This window comes from Sinohyriopsis cumingii, chromosome 19 (assembly GCF_028554795.1).
Source record: "Sinohyriopsis cumingii isolate HCF-2022 chromosome 19, ASM2855479v2, whole genome shotgun sequence".
Taxonomy (NCBI): domain Eukaryota; kingdom Metazoa; phylum Mollusca; class Bivalvia; order Unionida; family Unionidae; genus Sinohyriopsis; species Sinohyriopsis cumingii.
The window spans coordinates 7,484,105-7,496,891 of NC_142979.1; the positions used below are offsets into that span (position 1 = coordinate 7,484,105).

Below are 12,787 nucleotides of genomic sequence, written 5' to 3' on the forward strand. Positions count from 1 at the left end.
CTCATGAAGACTTCCACTCCCAGTCATGAAGATTTCCACTCATGAAGACTTCCACTCATGAAGATTTCCACTCATGAATTCAGAGTGAGCCTATCATTCAGGTGTAACATTTCGATGCAAAACATAAAGCTGTTGACTGGCATGCAGAGTCAGTCTTCTGAGAGTTTTTATTTCAGAGATTCACCTATGTCAAGACAAACCTTGAATATGGTGGGTCTAGTGGCAGTGGCCCAAATGACCACCAGACCCAGTTAAAGTCAGTACAGCCTAATAGCTTCACTGGATTCGCAAGTGAAATTTTGTCATTAAGATTTCAGTAATCATCTTCTTAACCAGATGTAGGATCAATGATCACATAACCATAGGTTGTGTTGCTTATCAAATCAGGAGAACATGTGAAGGCTAACTCAAGGTCATAGGTTGTGTTGCTTATCAGATCAGGAGAACATGTGAAGGCTAACTCAAGGTCATAGGTTGTGTTGCTTATCACATCAGGAGAACATGTCAAGGCTAACTCAAGGTCATAGGTTGTGTTGCTTATCAAATCAGGAGAACATGTGAAGGCTAACTCAAGGTCACAGGTTGTGTTGCTTAATAGATCAGGAGAACATGTCAAGGCTAACTCAAGGTCATAGGTTGTGTTGCTTATCAAATCAAGAGAACATGTGAAGGCTAACTCAAGGTCATAGGTTGAATGCTCAGCATTCCCTCCACCTAATACCTATTCTCTTTTTATGGTAATGTGGTCGCAGAATATATGTGAAGGAGGAAGCAAATTTTTTCATAAATTTTTTTTCTGCAAGAATGCTTACCTATTCACATTATTTAATAACTCTCCAAACCACCCTGCCATGCAAACATTTTTACTGGTATATCACTCAGCTTAAAAACTAGCAAACCTGATGGTGGTGGTGGGGGTAACAAGAAAGAGTGGCTGCCATTTGTCAGTACGTGGTAGAAAAGATGTTTCTGTCTTGATTTGGGAAGAAGCAGGATTATATCCCTAATGTTAATGTGATCAGGTAGGAGAAACATTATAATTTAAAATTCGCTTTCCACTGAAGCTCTACCATCTTGTTACCATTTGCTCAGCCAACAAGGAAATAGCGCAAGATCAATTTCTTTTGTATATTGGTTTACAATTTTGGAGCAGTTATCACTAGCATAGCTGTTCCCTGTTGCATATCACTCAAACCATGGGATGGAGGTCACAGATAACATCTATCGTTAACCTGGAAAGCCTTTCATCCTTGAGCCCTTAGTTTGACTTAGTGCCAACCGTACTAGCTGCTGTCCCAGATTACTTGGCAGCTTCACAGCAATACTCATTTCTCTGGATATTTATCTTACACCATATCAATTCACTGATTATTTGCTCACTTTCCTTCTATCTTGCACATGACTCATAGTTGCTTCACATACATTTGTAGACTAGAGATGAGTCAGTTTGGGGATATGGGACTTTTAACTCCCTCTTTTTGTACTTATTCTCCTAATTATGATTTTAAGAAGACACCAGTATTTGAAGCAATACATGTTTCTTCAATTATACTTACCTGATTGTAATATAGGCTCACCTTACCTGATCATAATACAGGCTGACCTTACCTGATCATAATACAGGCTCACCTTACCTGATCATAATACAGGCTCACCTTGCCTGATTGAAATACAGGTTCACTGTACCTGATCGTAATACAGGCTCACCTTACCTGATCGAAATACAGGCTCACCTTACCTGATCAAAATACAGGCTCACCTTACCTGATCATAATACAGGCTCACCTTACCTGATTGAAATACAGGTTCACCGTACCTGATCGTAATACAGGCTCACCTTATGTGATCATAATACAGGCTCACCGTACCTGATCGTAATACAGGCTCATCTTAGGTGATCGTAATACAGGCTCACCTTACCTGATCGTAATACAGGCTCATCTTAGGTGATCGTAATACAGGCTCACCTTACATGATCGTAATACAGGCTCACCTTACCTGATCGTAATAAGGCTTACCTGACCTGATCGAAATACAGGCTCACCTTACCTGATTGAAATACAGGCTCACCTTCCTAAGCTCTCCCTTCAGTCAGGTCCATGGAAAGGCATGCACTCGAGCAATAACTATTCATTGACTTGATTTAACACCAATCCTCTGTCCAGTGGAAGAACTATCTAGTAGGGGTGAAACAAGTAATCAGTCTATAGATGTATCAATACCTTGTTCCATATCAATACCCATATCTATACAAGAGGGGAAGACTCGGTACAAAATGATACCTACCTCAAACAAGTTACTTTAATCTTCATGAATAATTATTAGTCTTTTGCCATTCATTCTTTAAATTGAAAATTCGTTTGAGACAGCTGTAACAGGAGTGTGCACTCATTTCTGTCAGTGTGTGAATGTATGTGATTTGGATTTTTAACATAACTTTAACAATTTTTCCAGTCATATCGCTATGATGTCTGCAGCGTGGCAGTTTCTAGTGATGTCTAGCACTGGGGCATTATGCCACAGACATATAGCATCATGTCCTGCCCATTTACATTATCCAAACACCAGGCTGACCATTTCTAACACTAACCTCTTAATGCTGAGCAACAAGTGAGGCAGCTGCTAGTATCATTTTTATGTCTTTGGTATGACTGGGCTGGGGTTCGAACCCGCAACCTCCTGCATCCAAAGCAGATGCTCAACCACATTTCTGTCAGTAAGAAAGAAAAACTATTGACAAAACCTTTTCATCTTCTACAGATTCAGAAACACAAGGCAGCGTGGTTTGAATTAGGTCCCACATGCCAACCCATAAATTCCATGCTGTTTATTTTATCCTGTCAAGAAGCTTCAGCCATTGATAATATATATATAAGGATAAAGAAGACATTCCAGATTTGTTTCCCTTCTATTATTTAAGTACTATTTAGATCAGTTAATTAGCACCATATATTTCTCCGTTGCTTCGCATTTGAAGGTGATACTCCTGTGTGTTATGTAGAGAAACCACAAATCAGAACTAACTGGCATACTGACTGCTTGACGCACTAGAATTCCAAACTAGGTCAGTTTAGATAAAAAGCAACAGAGAAATAAATTTTGCACAAAATGATCTGCAAAGTACTTAAATCATACATGGGGAAAAAATTTGAAAAATGTAACCAGTGACTGAAATTGTCAACGAAATTAAAAATAAATTAAGAACAAAATTAGCAAAGAATTGGCAAAGCGACTGCATGAGCTCTGGTCACCTAGTTAATTTATAGACAGTGGTGTATCATTTCACCCCACAATCTAGCCTGATTTATGTCATGGGAAGTAGAAAACTGTTTAGCCTTCAGGTGGTAAAACATGCAAACAGGCAAGGTAAAAAAAATTTTTTTAGCTTGGGTTGGCTGGATCTTTGAGGTAGTATATGCAATCCAAGCATGTCATGATCAGGTAAATATTATCAAGGTAACACATTTTATTCCAAAAATTGTTTTCCCCAATATCAAGTCATTATTTTGCTACTAAATATTATACCCAAAGTTAGTGATTTCCTTTGGAGAGAAAACAAAAATTAATGACTATTCATTTTGGTATATTGTGACAAAAAATAGCACAAAAATAAAGGTAGTTTTGCAGAATTTCTCCATGACCTGCATTATACAGACAATAAACAGACCTATGTGAATGATAGAATAATAGAAAGAAAATATACTGAATACCAAGTCATATTTCATGAATAATTAAAAAATTAAATTGAATATAAAAAAAGATTAGCTAAAGATTGCAAAAACACTGAGGCTTACTAATCTTTATGCTTTGTTTGTAGCCGACAACGAAAGATTTTCCTTGAGAAATCTGCTCAAGACTTGAGGACTGCCATCGCACCTCAGATAGTTGACCCTGATGATGCCATTGGTTTGGGATCTGATTTAGAGATTCCACAGGATGCAGATTTGCTACTTAGACAGAAACCAGGTATGAATCAAGTCACTTGTAGACAAAGATGTTACTTAGACAGAAACTAGGTATGAATCAAGTCACTTGTAGACAAAGATGTTACAAGCAAACTAGGTATGAAATAGTGACTTGTAGACAAAGATGTTACTTAGACAGAAACTAGGTATGAATCAAGTCACTTGTAGACAAAGTTGTTACTTTGACAGAAACTAGGTATGAATCAAGTCACTTGTAGACAAAGATTTTACAAGCAAACTAGGTATGAAATAGTCACTTGTAGACAAAGATGTTACTTAGACAGAAACTAGGTATGAATCTATGAATCAAGTCACTTGTAGACAAAGATGTTACTTAGATAGAAACTAGGTATGAATCAAGTGCTGTGAATATAAAACCAACATCCATTGGTTGCTGAGTACATTGTTTTCCAGTCATAATGCTCATCTATCAAAATGTTACATAGATGACTTTGGTGGCTTGTTATTTCATGCACATAGATTTTTTTTTATGCTGATTTTTGTGCCAAATTAAATTTGGAAACTATGTCCAAAAACAAATGATGATACAAGTTAGAATGTTCTTGGCATCAGTAAAACTTGAATACGTCTGATCAATTGTTAAATTTTGTGTATTATCAAGCTTATGACCATGGTTACCATGGAAATGGGGGAAAAAGAGCTGCCATGACAAACATCATCATGATTTACACATTTAACACCATTCATTGTTTACCTCAGATCAGATTTTCAAATCATTTTACCCACCTTATACATCCATTTATCATATAGCTGGTACACTTTACATATGGTGTGTGCAGTTTAATATTTTTGATATTACAACATGTTAACATATCACATTATATGATTATGATTGGTCCAAATAAGACCATAAAATTCTTGCACAGTATTCTCTTTACTGATTGGCTGCGATTGTAGGAAAATTTTCTTTACCCCACCTTTTAGAACTTTTTGTTTTTACTAATACAATCAGCAATTTCTCAACAGTTTTTCAGATCAGCTGCCCAGAGGGAATTGGGAGGGGAGGTCACTTCTATCTGAATATGGCAAATTTACCCCACAGGGGCTCATTATGCCATGTATTGCCTACCATGCGCTGAAAAATGACCTCAACAAGAAGAAGAATAACAACAAATAATGGTCAATTTATAGCATACATGAGGGGATGGGTGGGTGGTAACATGGAATCTGCGCTATATACAAGATTTGTTTAAATGTTAACTTCTAGAAGGAAATAAACTCACCTCTGTTCATAGAGGAACATGGAAACAAACTGGTCTCCCAACTGACAGAACATTAGTCCTGTCAAGCCACTGTATTATTATGTGGTAAAATACCTCAATGATCGAATGTTTGTTATGTGATGCAGTTCTGATTTCTGTTCCAAATCAACTAATACAAATATCTGATCACAAATACATTATAGTAAATATACATTCTTATCCAGTAATAATCCTTTCACATGACTATCCAACAACTTCCAGTACTGAAATTTGACATACCTTTGGTGTCAGCATTGTTACACTGATTGTCTAACCTAAATGAACCAAATGTGACATCACATGTAACTTCAGTACAATTCTTTGTTGCAAAATGATGTTCTTTAAGTCAGGTATTCCATTTATTCTGAAGGATAATTGCTGTCGGAATTCTAATTTGTAAAAGAAAATCTGCTTTTAAATTTTATTGGTTATAAAACTGCCCAAAAATTCTACAAAAGTTTGGGACTATTTTTTACACGCAACAAAGAAAGGTACAATGTCTGAATCTGAACAATATTGTATAGTCTTCTTTATTTATCCATTAAAATAAAATCTATGTAATGAACAGAATCTCAAATGGGCTTTCCATGGCTTGCAAAAGCTGAACATTATTAAACTTGTTTGATACTTCAATATTAAATCAATACCCATTTGAGATCCTTTATTAATTATATACCTATGAATTTAATACCTAGAAATGAGCAATCATGACTCACAGCATTGTCTTGTAATAATACAGATTTTTGGATGCTCACAACTCAGTGTGATCTAGCAATCAAGATCACATTACTATGTGTGGGTGGGTGGATGGGGGAGTGAGAATGCAGAAAGTTGGCCAACTTTGACAGAAAGTATCCAGGCCAACTTTGACAGAAAGTATCCTGGCCAACTTTGACAGAAAGTATCCTGGCCAACTTTGACAGAAAGTATCCTGGCCAACTTTGACAGAAAGTATCATGGCCATTTACTATTAGATTATGTTTCTGATGTGCCATCAAATGAAGATGTGAAGAAAACTACAGAAACCTTGAAGCAAAACATAGGTAATCAAGAGTATTGGAAAATGATTTCCATAGAAAGCATCCAAATGACCCATTTTTCTTGACCAACTTCTCTAGACAGATGTTGGCCATGTTACACATCTCAGTTCCACTTGGGCCTGATGTTTTAGACTTGCAATTTTTAGAATGGATAACCTTTTATTGCTGTACTGTGAATGTGATAGGGAGAACTAGTGTTTCCTTTGTGAATTTGGTAGGGGCAACTTGTGTTTCCTCAGCGAATGTGGTAGGGCAACTAGTGTTTCCTTTGTGAATGTGCTAGGGGCAATTAGTGTTTCCTTAGTGAATGTGGTAGGGACAACTTGTGTTTCCTCTTTGAATGTGGTAGGGCAACTAGTGTTTCCTTTGTGAATGTGGTAGGGGCAACTAGTGTTTCCTTTGTGAATGTGGTAGGGCAACTAGTGTTTCCTTTGTGAATTTGCTATGGGGCAGTTAGTGTTTCCTTAGTGAATGTGGTAGGGGCAACTTGTGTTTCCTCTGTGAATGTGGTAGGGCAACTAGTGTTTCCTTTGTGAATGTGGTAGGGGAAACTAGTGTTTCCTTTGTGAATGTGGTAGGGCAACTAGTGTTTCCTTTGTGAATGTGGTAGGGGCAACTAGTGTTTCCTTTGTGATTATGGTAGGGGCAACTAGTGTTTCCTTTGTTTGTGCATCCAGCCATGAGTTTAAATTGTGTTTTAGGTTACTTTTCAGGCAACCAGTTTTGTACAAAGTTTTGTTGTTGGGATACATATATCAATGACCCCATTATGGTTGACTTCATAAATTTAGTAGTGATACTTTTCTTGATTGTATTGTTCTTTTTTAATCATCTGCAGTGCTTTTTGTCAAACAATCATTATTCAGACAGACTAATGCATTTTGATTAAATTTCTTGTTGAAATACTGCATGATATAGTGTACCTGTGCTATTTTATTTCAGGAAAGACTGCATCAGGCACTGAGAGGGATGATCTGATACTAAAGTTTGAACCTGAATGGTTGACTTCATAAATTTAGTAGTGATACTTTTCTTGATTGTATTGTTCTTTTTTAATCATCTGCAGTGCTTTTTGTCAAACAATCATTATTCAGACAGACTAATGCATTTTGATTAAATTTCTTGTTGAAATACTGCATGATATAGTGTACCTGTGCTATTTTATTTCAGGAAAGACTGCATCAGGCACTGAGAGGGATGATCTGATACTAAAGTTTGAACCTGAAATTGATAATGTTTCACGTAGCACCGATTCTACAGAAGAGTCCCTTTCAGACATACCTTCTCCTGTAATCACAGAGGCACGATCTGGAGGACTGGGTCAATTCAGTGATCCAAAACTTGACACTAAAAAATGTACAAGTAGTGATTTAGCAGATTCAGAAAATGAATCCTTAAAGGGTTCAGAGGTTAGATACTTGTCAGGCGAAGATGAAAAAAGTTCCAAGATTTCAGTCCCATGTGGTGCTAAATCCTTGACTAAGGATGGGAACAAATCCAGGTCTTCCACAGAAGGTACCAGTATTATTGACTCCGCCAGACTTTCAGCGGACAGTTGCTCATCTATACCTAATTCAGCAAGTACGAGCTCATTACTAAAATTTCGATCAGACCGTAGTTGGATAAAAGCAGGAGCAAGCCAGAAAGAGGAAGAGGGGGAGAAAGAAGAGAATGATGAAATTTTAGAAGTGTGTGGAAGTGTTGATAAGTTTGGCGAAACTGTAATAGGTGAAAAAGACATAGAATCTGGAATTTGGATAGATTTCAGAAATAGCAATGAAAAGATTCAAATTGGAGAAGAAAAGGAGGCAAAAGCACAGATACAAAAAGTGAAAGAGGAAGATGAATATCAAGCTAAAGATAAAGGAATGGACCCAAGTAGAGTGGAAAACACAAAATATACAAATGGGGAAGCAACGAAATACGTTCGTGGGGAAACCACAAAACCAGAAAGGATGGAAGACACAGATGTCATTAATAAGGAACCTAGAACAGCAGGATGCATAGAAACCTCACAAAGAGGTAGTGGAGAGATCACTAAATTTACTTGTACAGAAAATGCTTTGTGTAGTAGTGTTGAAGCCACAAAATCAGAGAACATGGAAAATACAAAACCAGGCAGTGCAGGAATATCAAAATCCAGCACAATACTGGGTCTGGCCATTAAAGAACACTATACCAAGGAAAACATTCCATGGAATGCAGGCACTGTGCTGAAACAAAGGCAAGATTTTGAGGAAAGATGGAGACCAGCCATAGATTGTGACCGTGCCAGAACAGAGTCCATAAGTTCTGATACTAGTAGCCAAGCAAGCTTGTCTCCCACATTACAGAAAAAGGAAAAATTGCCAGTGAAATTGTCTCCTTCAGATGATTCACCCATTTCAACAGTAAGTTCTCATGTAAGTGTTGAGCTGAGGACTGACAGTAGGTCAAAGAGTACATCAAGGCCTAAGATTGATGATGTGTCTAAGTTTGATTCTGCCCATTTATCTTATGATAGGTCTAAGACTGAACGTGGTCCTTTTTTGGATTCACAGAAAGTGGATACAGAGGAACGTGCAAAACAGACTGGTTCAACAGATGAGGATACAGGTACGGATGAGAAGGAAGATGAGGGAGATGGACCTAACTCAAGAGCAAGGTTGTCAGTTTATGACATGGAGGACATCCAACTCCCTCCTGGCATTGTACGACGAACCACACAGGAAATTGAGGAAAGACAGAACATGTAAGCAATCCACAGATAATGGACAGTCTTAAAGTAGTTTTAAGCTTTCCTTTCAGCCTAATCAGCAAGCTGTTCAACCAGTGTTATTATTTTGAGATTTTATCCAGTAAGTACAGTTTAGTTTTATCAGTTCTGGTATTTAGAATGAGTTGAAATTTAGGGATGAACTATAGACTTTAATCACATATGGAATTATTTTCATAGAAAATATAAATTTTTCAGGCATGGAAATGTTGCTTTTGTCTGCAAGATCTCCAGCTGGACGAAACTTTCGGTTAAAGATCAATAAAAGCATGTGTCAGAAATGTTCTATCTGATAAACATGTTGCTTGTGATGCAGCAAAAATATTTGAAGATTTAAACAAAATGTATGAGTATGATTGATGTTTGAAAATCATAATTTGATAATTGGTTGTTTGGCTTTTCAGACCAGTCTTCGATTAATTATCATCATGAAGAACAGCTTTAACAATCAATAATCATCAACAAATCTTACCATTCGTGGCATCAGCTTAAAATGATAACCTATTACAAGAGGTCAACAACAATACCTTATCGAAAAGTGGCATTATGTAAGAATTCATATTTTACAGCTTAAATATTTCTCCTTAGCATTAATTAATTAATAATAATAATTCTCTGATCACTTAAACATTAATATCTATTAATCATTCCAGTCTTTAAACCATATAGACAAAGGGAAGAAACTCTTCCCAACCTTCCCCATACCTCCCCTTACTGCTAGAAGGCTACAGGTGTCTACTCAGTGTTAGCTTTTGTTTGGAAATGACATACATCCTAACCCATACCTCTCATAAAATCAAAGTTTTATCATGTGGCTTATTGAACAGCCATCAAGAATGTCGTTATATTATTGAGTATGAAGGTATTTACTACATATTGTTGTCATTATTTTGTGAAATTTTTATATTAATATGAATTTCATTTTTCATCTGTGGACATTCCTTTCTTCTGACCTTTTGATCCAACACAGTATCATCAGTACCTGTTGGTTGTGGTATTTCTTCTGTTATTATATAACATGATTATTTGAACAGGTGAACACATTAGGTTTCATATTATTGAAATTTTTTTTCATACTCGTATTTCAGAAGTTTGATAACGAAGTACATCAAATGCAAGAGTTTAAAGGCACCCTTTTTCCCCCATCGAAACTGAAGTGTTCAATGCTCACAGTAACCATTACGTCAGGTCAGCCACAGATTGTAGAGCAAGGGGTTGCTTAGTTACCACTATGCAGTCTTCACAGGAATGGTTGAGCAGGGGGTTGCAGAGTTGCCACAACACAGTTTTCACAGGAATTGCTAAAGTTGCAGAAGCAGTGACTAGTCCAAGAATTGACAGCATAGTTGCTGGCCTCAGGTGAATTCATTCCTCACCATCCCTTTTATTTCTCCGCTGATGGCTTGGCACTTATGAGAGACTTGCCCTCCGTTTCCAGACTGCCTAGTGGGTTTAATTCCCCCACGTGTCTGAGATGGACCTTAGGGCTGATAAGTCTGGGTCCATTTTGCCATCAGTCCATGCCATACGCCATAATCCTTGACCAGGAATCTGTCACTTTGGTTTGCTGTGCTGTAAAAAGCTGGCCACACCATGGTATACGGAACCATATGGGAATCTAGTTAGTCAATCCATCTGTTTCACCACACAGACAAACCAGATGGGTACTAAGGCTGCTGTCCAGCCGACTTCCAGGTCATCGGTCCAGCCAAATGTCCAGACAGCCAGCCTTGCCATCCATCCAGTAGCCAAGATAATCCAGATTCAACAGTACTCAGTTATATTTTTGTCTAATGTAAGTATTACTATCCATCTATGGTTCTGGAATTCTATTCATCAGTTTTGGGAATTAATAATTAACAGTGCTTTCTTGGGCAGTGCCTTAATTGTTTTATTTGTTTTGTGCAGATCGATAAGTACTTGCTTAGGCAGTTGCTCAATTACTGCATTGAAATATTTTTGTAGCCCTACTTTATATGTACATTTCTTTTATGTGGTACTTTTAAATTTTGGGATCAAGTTATTTTATTACATTCCTTTTTTTAAATCAAGTACTTGCATAAGTATAAATTTCTTTCAGAGAATTCAAGTTCCAGCATTACCTGCCTTTCTTTTGAAGAATGTTGCAAAATGTGGGGAAATGTTGGCATAAGGAAATGTTGGCACAAGGATTGGATTCTCACCCAGCATGTTTATCTTGTACAAATTGCTTATGAACTTATTGTTGCCTATTCTATTTATCTGTGGCCTGATAATGTTTGGGATATGGCTGAGATTTATAAAGGGAAGAAGAAATGCCCTTCTTCCCGTTACACTCTTCAGTCTCAAGAGAGTTAGGGATTTTTATCTCCTCAATTCTAGGAGAGTATGGGATGTTGTTCTTCTCTAGAGAAGAGTAGTCCAACATGGCTCAGAATAGAACTCCTCTGTTTGGCACCAGTCACTCTTCAATACCAGGAGCATATGGAATCTCTTGTGAAGGTGGGAGATGATGTGCTCTTTAAAAGTGGCTCTACCCACTCTCGTGAGGGTATGGGATCTGTGAGACGTAAAGCTCCAGAAGAATCACAGAACTCTATCAGGGTAAACACTTCTCTATCCCAGAAGTGTACAGAATCGGTCACTCATGGAGTAGATAGAGACATAATCCACCTGAGGAGTCACAGCACTTATCAGGATTTGTGGCCCAATGAAGGCACCATCATTCTGATCGGATGCAGGAGGCTTATCCATCTGATCATCATCACCAGGCAGATGTGTTGGCTAACCATTGAGAGCTGGTCACCAGTCTTTGAGTACTGGTTACCTGTCAATGGAGTCCCTTCAGTTACCTGTCAATGGAGTCCCTTCATTTATATAGACAGGGATCAGGTCAATATTCCAGCTGTCTCCATTTTACCAATCAATCCTGTTAGGGAGTTGGCAAATACTCATCCAGTTAGGGATGGGGATCAGATTGACATCACCCCCATCCTGTATTACCTTTCAGATTCACTGGGATGTAGCGGATATTCATTACACGTAGCCAGTCTTCTTCCCATTAACAGCACCATGGTTGCCCTTGCCTTGGCCTCTGATAAGGTCAGGTGTGGCAGGTGTTAGGCCAACATCTGCTCATGTGGAGCGAAGCAAAATAAAAACAGGTTTCAGTTTTATAGGAGGAACAAAAGGTATTTCCCATCCTCCTAAAATGCTCGCTACTTGAGGCAGTCCCACCAATCCCCATGACAATTTGTGGGATGAGGATACCCCTACTACCCAGTCTCCCTGAGAAATACTGTGTTTGGGAAATTTCGTCTCCCATCAGGAGCAAGAGCAGGATGATGACATCCTTTTGGTTTTGGTGGACCTTAACAAGTTTGGCAAGGAACTGGCCAAGGTGGGCCCTCCTTCCATTCCAGTTTGGAGAAACCATAGAGGGCCACATCACCACTAGGTCTCCTTTTACTTCATCATTTGTTGATGGTAAAGGAATTATCTCAAAGGTTTTGGGAGGCAAATAATTCACCAGGCAACATGACAGGTGGTCTGTTCAACCTCTACATTGTGACTTCAACATCCAGCTACAGCTTTCACTCCCCTCTTTGGCTACTTCAGCCCCACCAACCTCTGGATGCAGGGGTGTTACAAGAGGGTTTTCAATGGAGACCTGGGTTCACACTCCATTCAAGATGCTGAGGTGCTGGAACCTAACGAACATATGCTAGTAACCATGACCTTGCATGCTGATCTTTTTTGTGGTAGCCTGCTTCAGTCTTCAGAAGG

The 12,787-nt window shown here is 38.2% G+C and overlaps 1 protein-coding gene across 3 annotated transcripts in view; it reads left to right on the forward strand.

The window, feature by feature from the left end:
• The window catches only part of LOC149775105 (uncharacterized), a 149,861-nt gene that overhangs the window by 115,062 nt on the left and 22,012 nt on the right, over positions 1 to 12,787 (forward strand). For all 3 annotated transcript variants that reach the window (XM_089944049.1, XM_089944050.1, XM_089944051.1), the window contains 2 exons: positions 3,818 to 3,966; positions 7,438 to 8,998. In XM_089944049.1, the coding sequence (XP_089800175.1) occupies positions 3,818 to 3,966; positions 7,438 to 8,998 (1,710 nt within the window). The remainder of the gene's footprint in view (positions 1 to 3,817; positions 3,967 to 7,437; positions 8,999 to 12,787) is intronic.